The sequence below is a fragment of the Caretta caretta genome, chromosome 24 (genome assembly GCF_965140235.1).
Source record: "Caretta caretta isolate rCarCar2 chromosome 24, rCarCar1.hap1, whole genome shotgun sequence".
In the NCBI taxonomy this organism is placed as follows: Eukaryota; Metazoa; Chordata; order Testudines; family Cheloniidae; genus Caretta; species Caretta caretta.
The window spans coordinates 10723964-10745390 of record NC_134229.1 but is presented as its reverse complement, the minus strand read 5'-3'; the positions used below and the strand labels follow the sequence as shown (position 1 = coordinate 10745390).

General features: G+C 54.5%; 1 protein-coding gene across 2 annotated transcripts; it reads left to right on the top strand.

The window, feature by feature from the left end:
- Positions 1-4860: 4860 nt before the first annotated feature.
- PEX19 (peroxisomal biogenesis factor 19) lies at positions 4861-20405 on the top strand. 2 transcript variants are annotated; one of them, XM_048828355.2, is made up of 8 exons: positions 4861-5007; positions 7432-7538; positions 8833-8977; positions 11493-11578; positions 11936-12097; positions 12180-12356; positions 12698-12742; positions 18638-20405. In XM_048828355.2, the coding sequence occupies exons 1-8, from the start codon at positions 4947-4949 to the stop codon at positions 18719-18721; spliced, it is 867 nt and encodes a 288-aa protein (XP_048684312.1). In that variant the 5' UTR covers positions 4861-4946; the 3' UTR covers positions 18722-20405. The 2 variants fall into 2 exon arrangements, with proteins under 2 accessions (XP_048684312.1, XP_048684311.1); XM_048828354.2 differs by having other exon boundaries at positions 8812-8977.
- Positions 20406-21427: the final 1022 nt, after the last annotated feature.

The following is a 21427-nucleotide window of genomic DNA, read 5'->3' as shown; positions in this document are numbered from 1 at the left end:
TGAGCTTGTTCGTTAAGACAGAGGCAAAAAAAGCATTGAGTACATTAGCTTTTTCCACATCCTCTGTCACTAGGTTGCCTCCCTCATTCAGTAAGGGGCCCACACTTTCCTTGACTTTCTTCTTGTTGCTAACATACTTGAGGAAACCCTTCTTGTTACTCTTAACATCTCTTGCTAGCTGCAACTCCAAGTGTGATTTGGCCTTCCTGATTTCACTCCTGTACGTCTGAGCAATATTTTTATACTCTTACCTGGTCATTTGTCCAACCTTCCACATCTTGTAAACTTCTTTTTTGTGTTTAAGATCAACAAGGATTTCACTGTGAAGCCAAGCTGGTTGCCTGCCATATTTACTATTCTTTCTACACATCGGGATGATTTGTCCCTGTAACCTCAATAAGGATTCTTTAAAATACAGCCAGCTCTCCTGGACTCCTTTCCCCCTCATGTTATTCTCCCAGGGGATCCTGCCCATCAGTTATATATATATGTATCCCAAACTTCCTGTCAGGCCAAGTTCCCTGTAAGGCAGGGAACCCTGCCTATATCCCAGCACTGGAGCTTCCTATATGCTGTGAAACAGCTGTTCGTGGAGGCTGGGAGGTGCTGGGAGGGAGTTGGTCAGTGGGGCTGCCGGTAGGTGAGAGGTGCAGGGGGCAGGGGGAGCTTGGCCTCTGGTGTGCTGCTGAGCAGCACCTGCGCCTATAACGCCCCTCCCCCCAGCCCCAACTCAGCCCCAGCCCAGATCTGCTGCAGCTAGGGAGGGGTGCCTATCACAAGGCCACATGGGTGAAGAGGCGGTGGCTGAGGGGGCACAGAGACACATAGTGACTGGGGGAAGGGAGTGCAGGGACACATGGGGATGGGGGGGAGGGGCTGGCAGAGGGGGTGCAGGGCCACATGGGAAGAAGAGAGTGGCTGAATGTGGGCACAGGGACAGATTGGGGAGTGGGAGTCTGAGTGGGACTGGAGGGACACATGGGGAGGGAGCCGGGTGCGAGGACACATGGGGGTACAGGGACAGATGGGGATGCGGGGAGGGGCTGGCTGAGGTAGTGCAGGGACACATGGGGACAGGGGGTGCAGGGCCACATGGGGAGAAGGGGGTGGCTAAATGGGGGCACAGGGACAGATGATGGGGGAGTGGGAGTCCGACACTGAGGGAGTAGAGGGACACATGGGGACAGGGGCAGATGTGCCTGACTGAATGGGAGAGGCTAGGGGTCAGCCAGGTCTGCATGCGGGAGGCTCCCTACCAATCCCTCCCTGCCCCCCACAAAAAACCTGTTCCATATTTCTCCCACCCACACCCAACAACCCTCCAGATTCACTCCCAGGCTCCTTGCCTCTCCCTCAGCTCTTCCATTACCCCTGACTCCCACAAGCCTTTGCACTGTTTCTGAGGGGGGTGGGAAATATGGCTCTCTATTGTAGTTTAAATCATAGGCACTGACTTCCGCACTTTCCCTGGGTGTTCCACCCGCCCTCTGCCTCCAGCCCCGCCCTGACTCCACCCCTTCCATACAGCCCTGCCCCTGCCCTGCCCTGCCTCCTCCCACCCCTGCCCCGTCCCCATTCCAACCTCTTCCCCAAAGTCCCTGCCCCTATTCCAACTCCTTCCCCAAATCCCCGCCCCGCCTCTTCCCCGCCTCCTCCCCTGAGCACGCCATGTTCCCGCTCCTCCCCATCCCTCCCAGCACCACGCCGCCAAACAGCTCTTTGGCAGCGGCTGGGGAGAAGCACTGGGAGGCAGGCGGAGGAGCGGGGACGCGGTGCGCTCGTGGCGGGGGAGAAGGAGGAGGGGCGGGGCGGCAGCGTGAGGGAAGCTTGGCTCCCTCCCTACTGTTCTTGTCAACTGCTGGAAATGGCCCACCTTGATTATCACTACAAAAGGTCCCTCTTCCCGCCCCTGCTCTCCTGCTGATAATAGCTCACCTTTCCTGATCACTCTTGTTACAGTGTGTATGATAACACCCATTGTTTCATGTTCTCTGTGTATATAAAATCTCCCCACTGTGTTTTCCACTGCATGCATCCGATGAAGTGAGCTGTAGCTCACGAAAGCTTATGCTCTAACAAATTGGTTAGTCTCTAAGGTGCCACAAGTCCTCCTTTTCTTTTTGCGGATACAGACTAACACAGCTGCTACTCTGAAACCTGTAATAAGGGACTGCCTGTTGGCAACCCTAGGGTGGGACGCGCGGGATCCCTGTCCCTCTGCAGGGACAAGTGCAGACACTAGTGCAGAGCAATGGTGAGCTGGGCCCAGAGCTTCGCAGCCCCCTCTAGTGGGGATCTCTGGGTGAGTGGCTCTGGCTGACAATCCAGCACCAAGTGTATCGTCTATGGCGGAGCCTGGAAGTGCCACTAGCTTTGCTGTTCATGTGGGTTCAAAGAGCTCTGGTGCCACCTAGTGGATGCTCCCACCAATGCCTCTTCACAAAATGCTCCTTATTCCCCATGGCCCAGATCCACAAGGGTATCTGGGTACTTACTCCCACTGATTTCAGTGGAAGTTAGGAGCCTAAATGCCTTTGAGGATTTGGGCCCTCATGCCAACCTGAGGATACGTCTACACGGCAGCTAGCAGTGTCATTTCCAGCCTGGGGAGACATACCTACAGCAATGCTGGTTGAGCTAAACACAGAAGTGTAGGCATGGTGGCGTGAGCGTGGTACAAGATAGCAGCCCTGAGTAAATCCATCTGAAACATATTCAGGCAGCTACGCAATCCTTCTGCTCTCACTGCAGTGGCTATGCTGCTGTTTTTAGCATGCTAGCATGACCAGAGCTAGCGTGGGTGAGCCTGGATCTAGTGTGGGTATGTCAAGCTGAGCTGGAAATTACCCCTCCAGCTCCAGTGTAGACATATCCTGAATGGGGGAGGTTTAAATGTCTCCATGCTACACACAGTGGAGAGGGAGAGTCCTTTTAAATGAGGGAAGTTGGGGGCCAAGTATCCTTTAAGTGAGTCCTTAAACACCTAGGTTTTGTCTGTTCTACATGTGAAGCATCCAGGGCACGTTTCACATGGTTTCCCCCCAAGATCCTTGGCATAAAGGTCCATGCCCCATCTGTTGTGCACCTGTCTGCTGCTCTCCACCCCAGAGATAGCTGCATTTTGGACATGTCACTCCCACTACCTGCAGTGGGAGCTGCTGTGCCTGCCTGATGGCGGTTTTCATCCCAAAGTCCTTGTCCCTGGGAGCTTCCAATCAAAGGCCCCAATCCTGCAGGGAGCCCTAGAGTAGGGGTGGAGTAGGGGGCAAGGATCGGTCTGTAAATTACATTGAATAAAGAGGTCTAATCCCGCATGGCTCTCGTGCCCACCGCTCCCACTGATTTCAGTAGGGCCTCTGGGCACCCAAGCAATGCAGGGGCTGAGACCCAAAATGAGAAGAGCATGGTGCAAGTGATAGTCACTGCTAGGACACACAGCTCGTTCTTCAGGGAGGACACACGGGGTCCTGCAGTGGTAGGGGGGCACCCTGTAGGCAGGGGGTGGGGGAAGGCCTCCCATGTGCTGCCCCTTTGCTGAACAGTTCTTAGGAGAATAATCCCAGTTTTTATAGAAACCCTAAAGAGCCAAATGGCAGCAGCAATCCTTGTTCCTGAGCCCAGCAGCACCATTCATGAGAGGAGTTAACTCCCCTGCCGCTCCAAACCCACTGGGTGCGGGAGTGTCAGGGGCAGCAGGGCATCACCATGGTGCCCCTGGGCTCCAGCTGCCAGAGGACATGGGGAGCCTAGAGCCACATGCCCTCTGCTGGAAGGGGGCAGGAGGGCAAGAGGGTCAGTACCAACCCCAGTGCATGGGCTAGTGAAAGTGGGCAGTGGGGAGCAAGGGATGAAAACTCCAATGTCAGGCAGGGGCCCAACGGGGGTGGAGGCAGACCATCCCTGCCCCCTGACTGGAGCTGGCTGGGGTAATGGCAGGGCACGCTCCTCAGGAAAATTCTAGTTGCCCCCTTGATGCCAGGCCCTGCTGGGGGCAGGTTGTGTGCCTGACCCTGGGTGGAGGAGGGTGCCAGGGGGGCAGATGGGGTGCCACACCCTGGTGGGGGTAGGTGGGGGATGCCAGGACCTAAGAAGGGTGCCATGACCTGGCAGGGGCAGGCAAGAGTGCCAGATCATAAAGGGGTTGACAGGCCCTGGTAAGAGAGTGTCAGACCCGGCGGGGATAGATGAGGGGGGCCGGGCCGGGGGGGGGGGCGCTGGGCCTGGCGGGGGTAGATGAGGGGGGCTGGGCCGGGGAGGTGGGGCGCGCTGGGCCTGGCGGGGGTAGATGAGGGGGGCCGGGCCGGGGAGGGGCGCTGGGCCTGGCGGGGGTAGATGAGGGGGGCCAGGCCGGGGAGGCGCGCTGGGCCTGGCGGGGGTAGATGAGGGGGGCCAGGCCGGGGAGGCGCGCTGGGCCTGGCGGGGGTAGATGAGGGGGGCCGGGCCGGGGAGGGGCGCTGGGCCTGGCGGGGGTAGATGAGGGGGGCCGGGCCGGGGAGGGGCGCTGGGCCTGGCGGGGGTAGATGAGGGGGGCCGGGCCGGGGGGGGGGCGCTGGGCCTGGCGGGGGTAGATGAGGGGGGCCGGGCCGGGGGGGGGGGCGCTGGGCCTGGCGGGGGTAGATGAGGGGGGCCGGGCCGGGGGGGGGGCGCTGAGCCTGGCGGGGGTAGATGAGGGGGGCCGGGCCGGGGAGGGGCGCTGGGCCTGGCGGGGGTAGATGAGGGGGGCCGGGCCGGGGAGGGGCGCTGGGCCTGGCGGGGGTACACGAGGGGGACCCGGGGGCCGGGCCAGGGGTTGGCAGGTGCTGGGCAGCGCTGCGGGGACTCCGGCCCCAACCCTTTAAAGGTGGCGGCGGCGGCCAGGCCCGCCCCACAGGGCGGATCCGGGCCGGGCCGATCAGCGCCGCCCCGCGCCGGCAGGAGGCGGCCGGGCCAGGCGGTGGCAGCGGAAGATGGCGGCGGCGGGCGCCGGGGAGGCGGGCCCGGACCGGGAGCTGGACGAGCTGCTGGACAGTAAGGGGGCGGGGAGGTCTGGCGGGGCTCCTAGGGGGCTTCCCTCCCTGGGGACCCCGTCACAGGGCAGGCGGGTGTCTAGACCCTAGAGGGGCCTCGGGGGCCCCTGTCCCCAGTGCCTGTGCCCGTGACACGCCCCGCCTCGCTGTGCTCGCAGCCCGCAAGGCCCAGGGGCTCAACCCCCCGGCAGCGGCTGGAGGAGCCGGTGAGGCTGGGGTGGGTCCCCTGCTGCGCCCTTCATTGCCCCCGGGCTGCTCCTTGTGCTGCGGCTGGGATTTCAGGGGTGATGGGCCTGTCCGCTAAGACTCTGTGGGGAGCGGGTGTGTAAAACTGTGGTAAATAAACGTCGTCTTGGACATAAGATGGGGTGAATTGTGGCCCGGTCCCCTAACTGGGGGCTACTGGGGTAGAAATTACAGTGATTCCTCAGGGCTGTGGGAACCTGGTCTGTGCCTGGGGTAGGGGTTCGCAGCTGGGATGGAGGATTTAGTTGGAGATCGGTCCTGCTTTGAGTCGGGGGTGGGACTAGATGACCTTCTGAGGCCCCTTCCAGCCCTGATGGTCAACAACAGCTGGTCTTTGACCCACTTGGCTCTCTCAAACTGCCCGGTTGGCCTCTGTCAGTATCTGCGTTTGGGAAACTTCAGGGAAGATGCAGTGGGTGACCCTCTTCCCAGTTCTCTTGCAGGCAGTGCAAGGGCGGGGAGTGCTGGTCAGAGGGATGTGTCCTCTGGAAGAGAGGTGAAAGTTCCCAGCTATCTGTGCTTGTTATGGACTCCCTAGCATTTTCACAAGAGCCTGGCCATTTACTCTACTGGGGCTGAGATGCTGCTTAGCTGATTGTAGGGTGTCATCTTAGATTTCCTTGTGGCTTCATTTACATACAAGATATTTTGTCCCTCATTTGTCTTAAGTTTATTTAAGTGGCTGTTAGCTGCCAAGCTTCACCCCAGAGGCAGTGGCATTTCAATGGTTTCTATTGTTGGCATTGGTGGGGGTGGTTTATTTTATATTGCAGTAGGGCCCAGAGGCTAACCAGACTGAGCCCCATTGTCCTGGTGCTGTCTATAAAAAATGGCAGCCCCCGCCCCACAGAGCTTACAACCCAAAAGCCAAGGCATAAAGCGGGGATGAGACAAACAGGCAATTTGTGTTGAGGGAAACAAGGTAACAAATAGTAGGATCTGGGTAATTCATAGTCAGCCGGGAGCAGGGATCACACTGTAAATGTCAATTCACTAACTTTCTTTATGTTTGCAACACAATCTAAGATTGGACCCAGATTGCTGTTACAAGAATTTGTGAATCCTTAAAGGGACACTGTCACACTAAAGTATAGTACTAAAAAGTTTTCTCGGCTAGGTAGTAACATCGCCGATCGATCGCTAAACTGAATGAATGCTAAGAATTTAGGGCCCAGTTCCGCAAACACTGAATACCTGGTGGCTTCATTTATAGTCCTGCTCTCCTTGGGGTCAAGTCCGTAGCCAGTGGTGGTGAAGGTAAACGTGCTTTCAGGACTGGAGCCTTCCTTCTCATTCTTTATGCTCCTGGTTAATGTTCTGCACGCCTCTCAATTTGAATATCGATGCAAAGCAGTCAGGTGGACTTCTGGTTCGTCGTGAGTTTCTGACCGATTTCCTTTGAGGTTTTCTGGTGCCAGCCTCGTGCCACACAGCTTGGTTCAAACAAATCATTTTTTTAAAAAATGAACTTTAAATATTTCACTAGCTCTCAGATTTTTTTTAAAAAATCATCTTTCACAAAATCTGAATGTCGGGTTAAATTTCACCTCATTGGGTCCCTTTAACCACCCCTTGGTGCCTTGTGTCAGTGCATCATCTTGAGCCCTGGGTAGAGGGGGAACTTGCCCCACAAAACTGGGTCTGCAGGGATTATGGCCATGTTGCCATGCAGCGGTGTGCGTAAATTAAAGTACCACGCGTAGGATGAGAACTGGACGTTCATCTCCCTCCACCCTCAACTGTAGCAACTCTAGGATTTGGAATGCTCTGTGCCATGAGGGTAGTGGCTGGCAAGCCAATGGGTTTAAAGGTCAAGTATGACTCCGTATAAGCTGTCTGAGGCTTCTGAGGATGTGTCTACACAGTATTTTGGAGCGAGCCTCCCAGCCCGGGCTGACAGCTGTCTACACAACTATTTTTAGAGTGCTAGGGTGAGCCCTGCTAACCCCAGTCTGTCAACCCAGGCTAGGAGGCTGGCTCCAGAATGCTGTATAGACCCACCCTCACTGCAGCATGAGCATCTTAAATGCTTTCTCCTTGTCACAGTGTGCATGGCTTTCCCTGGGTTGGCTGCCTCGGCTTCCTAGTGGGCTTGGTGTAACCCCTCCTGTCTCCCTCTCTTCTGGGGCCTGCATGGTTATAGCCACTCAAGTGAACTCTCCCTGCTTCTGTCTTTAAGGTGCACTCGGTGATTTTGAGAAGACCAAACCGGTCCCACCGCCTGCCCCTGCTACTGGAGCGGGGGATGCCTGCAGCTCTGAGAAGTCGCCAGGCGATGCAGCCCAAGTATGAGCTCGGAAAGTCCATCTGAGTGCAGGGTGGAGAGGGCTTGGGGAGAAGTTCCCCTTGCTTTACAGATCTGGTAGAGTCCCTTGCTCTTGTGGGCTGGGCTCTTGTCTGGGATTCTTGGCGTCCCATTCTCTCCCCACTCCCCATTCCACCAAGCCTTCCTCCCAAATATGCTGGCCAATCAGGGCTGTAGCTTTGACTGCTGGTCTCTCTCTGGGGGATGAGTAGAGTGGCTTGGTCAGAACTCTGCTATCTCAGGAACTGCCTGTCCTTGATTCCTGTCACTGTGGTTGTGATTGGCCAGAATGTTCTTGTTGCCCATCCACAGAATCAGGCCTTGGGAGCCATATGGCAGGGCTGTTCGGGGTCCAGCCCTTTGTGTCTGGAATTCACGCTTCCTGTGGATTGGTCGGGACACAGTGGAAGCTGCTTCTGTTCAGTCCAGTTCAGTAGCTGGAAGGGCACTCCTAGTGGGTGGAGGTGGTGGGGATTGGGCTAGTCTGGGACCATTCATTGCAAAGGTCACTGTTTCTGATTATTGTGACTTACCCAGATACAGCTGTAGTTGGGACCATGTTTTTGGAGGGATTTTAGTGACTAGAGCGGGATCTGGGAGTCAGAGCTCCTGGCTTCAATTCCTAGGTCTGTCACTGACTTGCTGTGTGACTGTAACACTGACAGACCCCGGTCATTGGCGGGCAGAATCCAACCTGGGATCTCTGGAGCTAAATGCATGAGCCTCTGCTGAATGAGCTAAAAGCCATATGGCTGTTAGCTAAGGCTGTAGAGAACACTCATAATCTCTCTCTCGCTGAGTGTTCTCGGTGCCACTGAATGGGACAGAACACCACACCCAGGAGGTGTGTGGGTTACATGAGCACAGGCAAGTCGCGTCCCCTCTGGGCGTGAACTTCCATGCCTGTAAAAAGGTCCAAATCTCTACCTCAATTTCGAACCCAGCCTGAACATTTTGAATGCTTTGATTTATTCTGTTTTTACAAGTCTTTGTTCTTGCTGTGTCTTTGTGTTTCCCATTGCTGGGAGCAGAACAGCAATTGTGCAGGAACCTGTTACCAGGAGACTCAGCTCCGTTTCACAGACTTGGCAAACTTGGATCAGCACTGGAATTGTCCTGTGGTCCTTCCTGGGCTTTGGTCCTGCCCAGGTGCCCAGGGAACACCCATTTGCATCTCATGGTCCCTGTGGGAAGATTTTGTTCTGAGTGGGGCACAGAGCTCTGTGACACCATGGTTTGCTTGCTTCCTTCCAGCACTCCCTCTTTGCCTCCCAGGAGAAGTTCTTCCAGGACCTGTTTGACAGCGAGCTGGCAGCGCAGGCCACAACAGAGTTTGAGAAGGCCATGAAGGAGCTAGCTGAGGAAGAACCCCACCTGGTGGAGCAGTTCCAGAAGCTGTCAGAGGCCGCTGGCAGAGTTGGTGAGGAGCGGGTGTCGCACTGTTACCCTTTGCGTGGCGTTGAGTCTGCTGGAGGGGGAGCTATCTGGATTTAACATTAGGGGAGTTAGCTGTCCAGTGGGTTAGCACAGGGGCCTGGGAGTCAGAACACCTGGTTTCTGTCACTGGCTCTTTGGGTGGCCACAGGGTAGTTGCTTCTCCAGGTGATACCTTGCTACCTCTCCGTGGCATGGAGGGGCTTAACTGACGGTTGGTGGGCTGTGAGACAATCGGATGGCTTCAGGGGAGCATTGTAAAACTCGCTGTAGTATCAATTGTCCAGCACAGGCAGTGGCTGCTCAAGCATCTCATGTGTTGCCTCATTAAGGTCCATCCACCCTGACCAGAATGGGAAGAGGAGAGTTCTGGCTCAAGAACCCATCAGCCCTTGACTCCTCCGGCTGCCATTGAGGGGGGAAAACTTCCACTAGTTTTTTTGCAGAGTGAAATATATGAAACCAAGGGACAGTCTAGGGCCTTGGGTTAGGAACATGGGAGTGGCCCAACCTGGGGCCATTAGGTGCAGTGTGTGTTTCCAACAGCGGTTGGTATCAGCTGCTTCAGAGGACGGTGCAAGAAATCCAGCCATTATGGGACAGCCTGTCCCATGCACAGCTAGCTCCTGAGCCCAATAGTCAGTGACTGGCTTGTGCAGAGGGTGAATAGCCCTTGCAAAATGTTATTTTTAAATATTTACTAGTCTAACGCTGGCTATGCTCATTATCCATGTAAAGTCTTATCGTCTCTGATTCTCCCTAAACTCTTGGCCTCAGTGATAGTCTGTGGAACTCACTGCTACCCAGTATCCATGGCTCATGTGAAAAAAGGTGTCCTTTTATCAGTTTTGGATTTGCCAGCTGTCAGTTTCACTGTGTAATCCATCCACATGATTTCTGTGAATGAGATTCCCTCTTTAAGGAACAATATTCAGATATCTTCTTTTATGGTGCAAACTCAGATTACTTACCCATGCTACAAAGAATCTGTTTGAATCTGACCCTAAGGTATGCTTCGAAACCCAACTCCTTCTGACCACAAATAACACCAGGAGAGGAACGTATTAAAATGGAGCATTAAAAAAAAATCAAACCACTACCACTTCACTTAGTGATGCTCGCTGTCATGCCAGAGAGGGCCAGGAATAATTGTAGTAGAAAACATGCAGTCCTGGCACATAATACTGAGATGGAGTTTGTTCACTTCGAAGCCTTGCAGAGCTGCTAAAAGCTTAGGGCGTAGCTGCTCTAGCAAACCTTTACTACTTTAATTTGGCTAGGTCTACACTAGCATAGCTGCACTGGCAAAGCAATTCCAGCATAACTGTACTAGCCTAATGCTCCTAGTGTGGATGCTGCTTGTCCTAGCAAACCTGTGCTTTTGATGTTATAGCTTATTCCACCATCAGCATGCTTTTACCAGCCCGACTGTATCTACCTAGATGCTTTTGCCAGCACTGTTATGTGGGCCACAGTGATGTTAGCAGAAGTTTGTAGCTTTACCTCATACCCATACAGCTAGAGCAGCAAAAAACAAAACAAAAAACCCTGTAGGGTCGATGCAGTTATACTGGTTTAAATGCTTATCTAAGTATGCTTATTCCAGTTCAGGAAGCAAAATCAGCTGTCCTTGTATAAGATACCTTTGTGTAAGTATAACTGAGTCCATGCTATGGGTTTTGTTGATATAACTTGATGGGTACAAAATCACCCCCAACCAACATTGTTATATTGGTGTAACTTTTCTAGTGTAGACCAGCCCTTACAAGCATCTAAAGAGAGCAAAAAAAAAAAAAACCATGCAAAGCATATCTGTCGTCTTTAAACAATGCTTCCTTTCATGTCTGGGCCGTGGGTTCAGGTGCAGAGGAGCACAGGCTGATGGGGAGTTTGGGTTTCCTCTGTCTGTAAACCTTATCCCTGATCCATGCCCTCTTCACGTTCCTAATCAAAGGGCAGAAGAGAGTTTACACAGAGCTGAGCATGTTGTTGTCCACAGCCCCAAGCAGCCTCTTCCCAGTGACTGTCAGGGTCTTGAGACTCAACTCGCTCCACATGTGCAGGGAGACCAGAGTCCGCCTTGCAGATCTAAGGGTATAGAGATTTGCCCTCATTTCCAAGGAGCAGCAAACATCTAATCAGCAAGGCACCATGGTCTGTTGGTCACTGCACCACCCTGAGAGTCTGGAGGGCTGAGTTCTCCCATTTCTGCCTTGCTCTGTGACCTGGGTAAGTCACGTCCTCTCTCTGTGCCTGCAGAATTGGGTGTGATAATCCCAAGGCACCTTTAAAGAAGCTCTCTGAGGTCTGTGGGTTAAAAGAGCAGCAGAGAAAGTGAAGTATTGTTATTACGAAGGTCGCCTGGGTCCGCAGTCCCATCTCTGCTATTGGAAATTCTCTCTGTTGCGTACATAGAAGCGCTAATAACTTGGAGCCGTAATTTAACCTGGTAATAGCATGAGTATTTGTCTGATCTAGCATTTCTCCCTCGATCTCCACAGGAAGTGACACGACATCCCAACAAGAATTCACCTCCTGTCTGAAAGAGACGCTCAGCGGCTTGGCTAAGAATGCCAACGACTTACAGGTAAAGCATCTGCTGAGGTTCCCGGAGCTTGGTCATGTTCTGACCCAGTTCAGATGAGGTGACTTCCAGTCCAGACCCTGACTCCTCTGGGGCTGAGATCCTGAAGGGAAATAGCTTGAAAGATGCCAGAGGAGGAAGCAGCAGGTTGCAGAGGTGTTTGGGGCACAACAATCTGGCTTCTGCATCACAAGAGAGCATTCACTTGTCTTGATGGTGGCACAGTAGGGGGTGCTCCTCCCTCTACCAGGGACGTTCTCTGTGCACTAGTCCTTGCGCTGGTTGCCTGCACTCTTTCCGACCCCTGTGATGTGCTGGATGTAAATCTCCTTATTTGTGGGGTTTGGTTTCCCTCTCCAGAACTCCAGCATGTCGGAGGAAGAGCTGGCGAAAGCCATGGAAGGCCTGGGCCTGGAAGAAGGCGACGGCGAGGGGAATATCTTACCCATCATGCAAAGCATCATGCAGAATCTCCTGTCCAAGGATGTGCTCTACCCCTCCCTCAAAGAGATCACGGAAAAAGTAAGGGGCTGGGAGCTGGCAGAATGGCACGACCCCACCCCCGCCTCGAGGGTCACCATATCTCCATGTCCTTTGCTCCTAGTACCCTGAGTGGCTGCACAGCCACCGCGACACCCTGCCTGAAGAGCAGTTTGAAAAGTACCAGGAGCAGCACAGCATCATGGGTAAAATCTGCCAGCAGTTCGAGGCTGAGCAGGCTACAGACAGTGACGCCGAGCAGAAAGCTCGCTTTGAAATGGTGTTGGATCTCATGCAGCAGGTGAGCATGTCCTCTTTTAGAGCCCACCTTTGGGGGCCTGCACCCTCTTTCTAGCCGTGAGCTCTGCTGAGGGGGTCTCAGTCCTGGCGTGTCAATTGGGATGGGGCTTTTGAGAGCATTTGTCCACTAGGAACCAGACTGAGAGCCCAGACTCGCGTCGCTCAGGCCACAGAAGCACTGTTGGTGACATCCCAGCTCACTCCTGACCTCTGCTGGGCCAGGATCCAGCCACTGAGGGGCGAGGCTTTGCCTTTCCTGAGCCATCCCCTCATGCTGGGCTGTACAGCTGGACACATGCTGCTTGGAGCTGCTCTCCCTTAATGCTCTTGTCTCTCTTCCAGCTCCAGGACCTGGGGCACCCTCCCAAGGAGCTGGCTGGAGAGTCGGTGAGTGTGGAACGTACATTCCTCCCGTAGACACGGCCTGATTCCCAGCCCTGGTCTCAGCACCCTTAGCCCCCATTGCAGTCAAATGGGAATTTAGAGCCCTCTGCTCCTGAAGGGATTGGGCCTCTAGTCTTCAGGCTCATCTAGGAGTCTGCTGGGAGATGGTAGAGCTGTCAGGTAGCCCTGGACCCTTCTCTAGCTGCTCCACTATTCTATCCTTTGGTTGGTATCTAGCAACAGAAGGCAGCACCTCCTTGCTACTGACTAGATCAGTGCTGAGTGCCTTTTGGGCTGGCAGGGACGTGAAAGGATTGACTTTCCCGATGGGATCAAGCAGTGTCTTGATGGGATACAGGAAACCTTGGGGCCACTGCATATTCCTGGCAAGGAGAGCTCTCTAGCGGCTAGAATCCGAACTCAGTTCTGTGTGCTGGTTTGACTCCTGGCTCTGACACCCGTGTGCTGTGACCAGGGGCAGTCCTTTCTGTGGCTCCATTCTCCAGTGTAAAATGGGGGTAATACTGGTTCTGGGGAGAATGGGACATGTGCAGCTTCGTTAATGTCTGGAGGGCTTTGATGAGGTGCTGCCGGGGACTAATTCACACTTCTGTAGTCATCTGCTGTACTGACAGGTAGAGGCCTAATTAGTCAGGTGTAACCCTTTGTCACCTAGTGGTGCTTATTCCCCTGCTGGCTGGTTCCAGCCAAAGGAAAGAATCAGGTGGGTCTGCCCAGGAGAACAGTGTTGCTGGATTTTAAAAGGAAAAATCTTCCTGAGCAAATCTACCAGCTGCTGTTTCTGTGCACCCTACTCAGACTTGTGCCTCTGGTAGGAGGGTGAGTGGCTGGGGATAGCTCAGTGGTTAGAGCACGAGCCTGGGATGTGGGAATTCCCCCATCCACCACAGACCCCCTTCTGGAACTTGGGCCAGACATTCAGCCTCTCTGTACCTCTGTGAAAGCAGGGGTAATAAGGTAGTGAGGTGCTTTGAGATCCACTCATGAAGAGCCCGATACATGAGCAAAGCGTTTATTATTTCTTGTTGGGATGCCATGCTGGGCCAGCACTGACCTGGGCCCTGCTTCACTGAGCTGGGAAACGGTTCCAGGGACCTCGATTGCACATAGCGTTCGATTTCTGCTTCTCCGTGCAGCCAGCAGTGTTGTTCCTGACCAGACTGCTCTGCTGCCTTACCGCCATTGTGCTCGTGCATTGGCATGCCTCTCCCAGAGGGCCAGGCTCTGCAGCTAGGAGCAGGCCTCTGGGGCAAGTCCATCTCCAAGGCTCTGCACTGGGGGCTGGGGTTAGAGGTGGCTGATCCAGAGCCAGTGCAGCGTTTGTGGCTTTCTCCCCCCACTGGGCAGCATCTGTTGTAGCCAAGCCTGGCCCAGGTAGATCTGAGCTATAGACCCTGTCCCTGGTCTCACAGCTGGTGCCTGGGACATGCCTGGGGTGTATGGATGTGCGGGGCTATATGCATGGGACAAGCTCTCCCTTGCCAGAGCTGGCTCCTTACAAGGCTCCTAGGTGTCTCTGCACTGGGCATGTTGGGCCATTTGCCTACTGTTGGTCTAGCACCTGCAATGTCCCTCAGTGCCAGGAGCACTAGTTCAGAGGGATCGCTCTGCCCTTTCATGGCGTTGTCAGAGCGAGCTGGTAGAAGTGTTGGCAGCTGGTCTGCACTCGTGCTCTCACCATTCGCACCAGCGCTGGCAGTGGGAGAGCTCTGGAACATCCTTGGAGCAGATGAGCAAGTTTCCAGCCCCACTGCAGCATTGTTAGAGCTCATGCCCCTGGGAGGCTGCTACAGGGCTTGTCTGCACACAAGCTGTAGTGCTTAACTGTCCAGGTCTAGTTAGTAGTGCGGATGCAGTTAGATCGGTATAAAGGTGCTTATCCCAGTGTAGCCTATGCCCAGAAGGGAAGGGAAATAAACTATTCCAGGGGAAGGCACCTCTAGACCAGACTTCCCCACTAGGGGCTGTCCTGGTATCACTATATTTGTAAAAATCTCACATGTTTAACTGGCATCGTTATGCTGGTATGAAAGGTGTGTGTAGACCAGGCCATGGCCATTCTGGAGTAGTTTGGGACTGCTGGCTCTCCCCTGCTCTCTAGCTGTGCAGTGAATTGCTCTCGAAGGCTCTCTGCGCTCCAGTTTGCTGGGCTTCCCCAGGTGCTGAGACAACCGCTTTCCCTGCAGCCTTCCCACCGGGGGAGTTTCTGCCTGGGGCCCTTTCTCACAGAAGAGGGCCTAACTAGGGGGGTGGGGATGGGGAGAAAGCCAGCAGTGCGCTAAACCCCATGTCCTCCTGGATTCTGATCACATGCTCACCTCTCATCTTCCTCGGAGTCTTTTCCTGTTGCCAGTGATACCTGGAGGGGGTAGGAAAAGGTGCCCCCTGTGGAATGCTGTGTGCGGGGCTTAGCGCTGGTCGCTGGCAGGCCCTAGCACTAACAGAGCCCAGGAGCCCAACAATCTGTTTGCGAGCACGACAGGTGCAGTGACGTTTTGAAATGTCTGCGACTTCCAAAACAGCCGTGAATCAGCCCCTGGCTCTTCCCCTTAACTGGGCATTACAGAGCAGCTGACGCTGGGTGGAAAAACAATCTCTAGGAGCTGTTCGCTGGCACAATACGTTGCCTGAGAATAGGCTGTTCTTAACCCTTCGCTGACCATGGAGCTGCAGCCTCATTGAGGGTGGAGGGGAATTATGTTCCCCAAGCCATGTAATCTTTAACCCCTTAACTGCTTGTCCTCTGCCTGCCTGTGCTGCGATTGGTCTAATGCTATAGCTCTTGTCTAGGCAGCATAAAACTCTGAGGTCTAGCACCTTGTCCCTCTCCTAGGAGAGCTGGAATTCCTTTGGGGAAGGAGGTATGACAGGAATAGGACCCAGGAGGCCTATTCCAGGTTCTTGCTGATTGGGAGACACTCTTAACCTGTCCATGGCTCAGTTTAGCCCTCCAAAACAGGGACAATGCTATGCATCGCACCACTGCCCTCTGCTGGCTTAAATGAGAACTGCTCAGTGTGTCATAGGTGCTACACTGCTGGAAGATGGAGAGTCTCATTTAGCGCAGGTGAAGGGGGTGGTACTTTTGCCTTGAAAGACATGCTTAGAAGGACTTTGGTTCTGAGAGAACATGGATCTTCCCCTACATCCCTTGTCAGTTTCTTGACCATAATCTACCTGGAGCAATAGATTTTACTTTGTCCATTGCCTGTTTTGCTCCCAAATCCACATGGTGTGATGGGGGTTCTTGGGAGAGGATTTGGGGGCAAGGCTGGCCCAGGCTGTTTGGAAGGTACCCTCATGCCAGGGCTTGCTGCGGAGCCCATGCACAGTGGGCTGGGTGCCAAGTGTCAGGATCTCTGGCAGCCAGAGCGAGGAAGCTGTGAGCTTGTGGCTTTACTGCAGTAGGAATTCAAGGCCGCCTTAGGAGTGCATTCCTGGGGATCAGAACAGAGTACATTTCAAAGCCTGCCTATTTGTAAGCGTAGCACTTAGCAGCTGGGCTGAGACGTGACATCACCCCTCCTGTCTGAAAAGCAAAACCTTAGGGTCCATTTGGATCAGGATCTGAGCTTTGCTCGTTGGGCCCCTCTCTGCTTAGCTGTTAATTCCCTAGAGTTCTCCAGGAGCAAACAGAGCATGTGGAGAACTGGCTAGGGAAACACCTGCTTGGCTAGTACCTTTCTCTGTTTGCATAAAATCCATGAGATCTTGGCATGTTACGCTGTGATTGGATGGGACTTTGCTCCCTCCCCTTGGATCATATGGCTGTGGGGTGGGAGAAGGGGTGCAGGAGAGGATCCCTGAAGATCTCCCTATCAGTGCACCAGAAATTGCCCAGCACACCTGGATTGCAGAGGCTTGGGGTTGTCAGGACAGCTTTAACCCAGCCACCTGGGTGTGGGAAGGTCCTGAAGGAAGCCAGCAGAATTCCTGGAAGGTCATTGTCACCATGTAAGTGCCCAGTCCAGCTGCTTCTCGCACCGCACTGCCCAGACTGTGATGTAGGGCCACTCCTAGGGGCCAGGGATACAGCCACTGTTCCGACTCCCCCTCCCACACACCCTGAGGAGATGGGTGTGTCCTGCGGCCTGGTGCTCAGAGGGCGGACAGCTGGCTGGTGTTTCCACACTCCTCCCCAAACCGACTTGGCCCAGGAGCTGAAGCAGAAGGAGCTGCTGAACTCTGTCTGATAGCACAGCGACAATTAACGGCATGTAATGCTTTATTGATACTCACACTGGTAGCAGCCTAGAGCACTTTGCAGGCACAGCCTTGCGACGTCGCTGTGTGGTAAGGTGGCAACGTCCAGATCTGCAGGCAGAGCTGCTATGTCATTGGCACCCCAGATGGCTTTTGGGAAGTGCAACTTCTCTGGTGATGGCACGTTAGCAGCTCTGCTGGGGGCAGAGGCGTGTGTGTGTGTCTGTGTGTGTGTCACTGCTGGGTTTCTGCCAACTAAAGGAGAGGGCCAAGGAAGCTCCTTGCAGGGGTGGCTCCCAGCGTTGGATGTCAGCAGTGGACCCTGGCTAGCAGGCTGCAGAGCAACAAGTCTGGGAGGGGAGCCAGGCCAGGCGCTGAGCAAAAGGTCATTCTGCCTGGGGGCAGGAGGGAGGGACGGCTGTCAGCTTGCTCACCTCTGCTGGAGGAATAAGTGAAGCATAAAGGGAGGCTGCAGGAACAGAAGGGGTGAGGGGGAAGCTGTTCTGCGAAGAAGGGTCGCTTACACTCCCTTCTGATGTACTCTAACCCTTTATTAAGGCAATAAAAACACATAGGTCCACTCTGCGCAGTGGCCAGAGATCCTCTGCAGTCACTAAAGCTGTACTCCGGACAGTTCTTTCTAAGAGGCAGTGTGGCCTAGCAGATAGGGAGTCAGGGGAGCTGGGTTCTGTTCCTGGCTCTGCCACCTGCTGTATAACCTTGGACAGGTTGCTTCCTGGCTCTGTGCCTCAGTTTCCCCTCCCACCCTGTGACTATTTAGATTGTAAAACAATTGTGAAGGATGGTGTCAGTGTTTGCACAGCACCCAGCCCACTTGAATATGAGTAATGAGTAACTTCCTGTAGGCAGGCAGGTCCATAAAGGCCTGGTACCAGTGTGGGGTGGAATGCTACCGTGGTGCTGGGATGGAAGGGAGGCAACAGTGGGTGGTTTGAGGCAGCTGGACAGTGTGTGCCATGGGCAGCTAGGCGACCAGCGTGGCACAAGGAGGCCGCTGAACCTGCATGCTCCTGGTTGGAGAAGGGGGGCATCAGGATTTCCATTACAGCGGGAATGTAACTGATGTCCGTACTGGGCCATCTCCCTGCTGGAGTGCAACCTGGGCACAGTGCTGACCCCCACCCCCAGCTGGTCCATCTGCCCAGCTCTCTGATGTCATGTCTGTCTAGCTCATGGTTGGCTGGAGGCCAATACAGGCTACGAATGGGGGTTAGATTCTTGCAGTTGGTACCTAGGTGGGATGAGGACTTCAGCTGATGCGGGTGCAGGTGTGCATGGGGAGCTTGTACTGCCACTGCCCAGGTCACACCTGCTGTATGGATAGAGCCTCTTCTGTCCAAGTGCCCATCAGGTTAGGCCTGGTAGCTCCCAGGTGCGTCAGTATTACTCCTGCCCCTACCCCCCACCTACTGGGGCGAAAGGAAGTGGAGCCACAGACGCGACGTGAGTGTGAGTAGTCTTGCACTGAGCCAGCAGCAGAGCCAGACTCCGGGCTCCTGGGTTCTAACATCTTGCCCACATGCCGTCTGTCCAGCACCTCTTGTAGCACTAGGCTCACAGCCAGAGGCTCCGGCCTAGTCGCACCGAAGCCGGACAGCGGGTGGCCATGCCATGCCTTCCCACGTGCTAACCCTTCCCCTCCTTTTTCCCCAGCCACCTGGGCTGAACTTTGACCTCGATGGACTCAACCTGTCAGACACAGCCAGCGCCGGAGGGGACCAGTGTCGAATCATGTGATTGCCACCCACGCCAGCCGACCAATAGGAAGGGGTGATGGGTGTAGGTTGGGGGGACAGCCCCCTGGAAATGCTGCAGTGCCTAGAGCATGCCGGGTTCTTTAACATATAATTAAAAATCCAGATAGGATGGCCTCAGTCTGTGACTTTCAGAAAGTCTTACGAGATGCCAGTTGACGAGAGAGTGCGCCCTGCAGAGACGCCTGGAGTGCTCTGACCACGTGGTTCCTCCCTGGTGCCTCTGGGCTACGAGTCCCCCAAACTGGTGCTCTCATTCTTCATAATTAGCCTTTGGGGTGCTGGAGTCCTGGTGGAGTGGCCCCAGCTGTTCAGGGGCCCCTCGTGGTGGGGGTGGGGGGAGCAATTGCCTTTTGACTGTGTGGTTTGAAATCTAATCCTCGTTCAAAGGGATAACCAGTCCCCTCGGCCCAAGAGATTCTTATCCAAGTCTCTTCCTGCTGCATCCGGTCCCCTACGACAGGCAGGGCTGGGGGGGTCTCACTGCTGGTTCTAGGGAGTACTGCAGAAGCTGAGCTAACTCCTGGGCTGGTCTCAGCCTCCCCTGCACACAGGCTCTGTTAGTGACTGAGCCAGCCCAGGTGGGCGGCGCTGGCTTGAGGGCAGAGAGGGGAGGTGGAGCTGGAGAGGTCCCGCTGCAGGGTAGATGAGCAGCTTAGTGTAAGTGTGTTAGGGTTGGGGGGCCCTAAAAAGGCCTTTGTCACTCTTGTGCCATTAGCAGCACTTACACACGCTCACTGGTGCTGCTGAAAGGGGGAGCCAGGCCTGTACTGAACTCTGTTCCTTTTCTCACGCTCACTCCCCTCGGCTCTGGTTTCAGCGGGCAAGGGCTTTCTCCTAAAGGCCGGTGCCCTGCCAGTGGCCGTCTCTGCTAGAGCAGCCGCTGTCTAACTCCGTCCAGCGGCGGAGCATACGTTGCACGTCCCCTTCCTCAGACCCAAACTCTAGACCCCAGCGTGCCAACACAGTCACTGCCCTGGTCCCCAGTGACAGCTTGCTGCATCCAGTTATCTCTCTACTGCAAGTCAGATTCCTCTGACCACTGATCCCCTCTGAATAATGAGACCAGGCCTCCCAGGGACTGAAATCTGTCAAGAATTTACGCTGCCCAGCTGGATTTGCTATCAACTACCATCCAGCCTGCAGGCCCCACGCAGTATGTGCCTGTGAGCTCCCCCACTGAACTTCTCCAAACACCTGCTTAAAGGCATCTGCACTGAGCCCCCTGCGAGGGAAGCTAACACAGAATAAATTGCCACCTGCACACAGCTGTCTCTCCTCTCCCTCATCCAACTCTCTAATAAACACCCGGTGTTAATTAACTCAGATCTGTACCTTTCTCTCTGCCAGCTGCCAGGGTGACAGGTGGGGACTGCATTCTAGGGGAGCAGCTCAACTTGGCCCTGGCTAAGCTTAAGAATGCAGACTCCTTCAGAGCGGCTTGTGAAAACCCTGCTGGCTGCTTCCAAATCCTGAAAGGGTGCTGCCCAGCAGGGCCCTCCGGGTACCTGGGCTTACGAGGGGGAGCTAGAGCAGAAGTGATTGCCAAGGCAACGCTGGCAGCTATCAACTCCGTGGTGTGATTTCCCCCCCTGCCCCCCCCATTGGCAGAACCTGATTGTACACAATTGGCTGTCTAAATTCCCTGAATAAAGGTGGTGACGCTTTCCCTGGCTCTGTCCTCCATGTCTGTCTCGATGGGGTGGGGGATCTGCTGAATGGGGAAATGAAGGGGCAAGGAATAGAGCACAGACACCTGTGGGGAGGAGTTGCAAGCGCATACGCCCTTCTCCCCACTCCTTGAATCTGGCTCTCCCTAGCCAACTGTACAGAGCAATACAACCAGGCTCACCCATGGTAATCCCTGCCCAGGACAGGGACACCTTGGGCTCCTGCTCAAAGGCTCCACTTTTCCCTATGGGGCCCTCTAAGGACATGTTGAGGAGAGGAACGTTTCTTTCTGAAAGAACTGGCACCTGAGACTGCTAATCTGGCAGCAAGGATATTTAATCTGTGCGGGGGTGGTACTGTATGACAGGAGAGTAGCTAGCGCTGTGCCTGTGTTTAAGAAGGGGTGCGGGGAGGGAGGGAGTGAACAGGGCAAATACAGATGTATTCGTCTGACCTCAGTAATAGGCAAGGCTGTAGAACAAATGGTGAAGGAAAAAATAACTTTGTGGCGGTAAAGGGGTAGGGTGACCAGATAGCAAGTGTGAAAAATCAGGGCAGGAAGTGGGGGGTAAATTGGCGCCTATATAAGACTAAAGCCCCGAATATCGGGACTGTCCCTATAAAATCAGGACATCTGGTCACCTTCTAGAGGGGATGTAATGCAACAAGGGTTAACCCTATGGAGATCATGCCAGACTAACCTGATTGCCACCTTTGAGAAAATAACTGGTGGGTTTTTTTTTTTTTTTCAGATAAGGGAATTGCAGAAGATCCAACATACTTGGATTTCAGCAAAGCATTTGACTGGGTGCCAGCTGGGACACTGTTAGTGAAGTCAGGGGAGATGGGTTGTGCTAAAAGGCGGATTATTGGACTGAAGGGAGGTGACTATTGGAGTTTCTTAAGGAGTCCTCTTGGGGCCAGTCTTTGTAGTAATGACCCTGGCAAGAAAAGTAGGAGCGTGCTACTGAAACTTGCTGCTGATACGAAGTTGGGCATTGTCATCAATGCAGAGGAG

Excerpts from the sequence above, each read along its gene's own strand:
- PEX19 (XM_048828354.2), top strand. The coding sequence starts at position 4,947 with ATGGCGGCGGCGGGCGCCGGGGAGGCGGGCCCGGACCGGGAGCTGGAC. Across the intron at positions 7,539-8,811 it reads CGCCAGGCGATGCAGCCCAA|CACTCCCTCTTTGCCTCCCA; the intron begins GTATGAGCTCGG and ends GCTTCCTTCCAG. Across the intron at positions 12,098-12,179 it reads TCAAAGAGATCACGGAAAAA|TACCCTGAGTGGCTGCACAG; the intron begins GTAAGGGGCTGG and ends CTTTGCTCCTAG.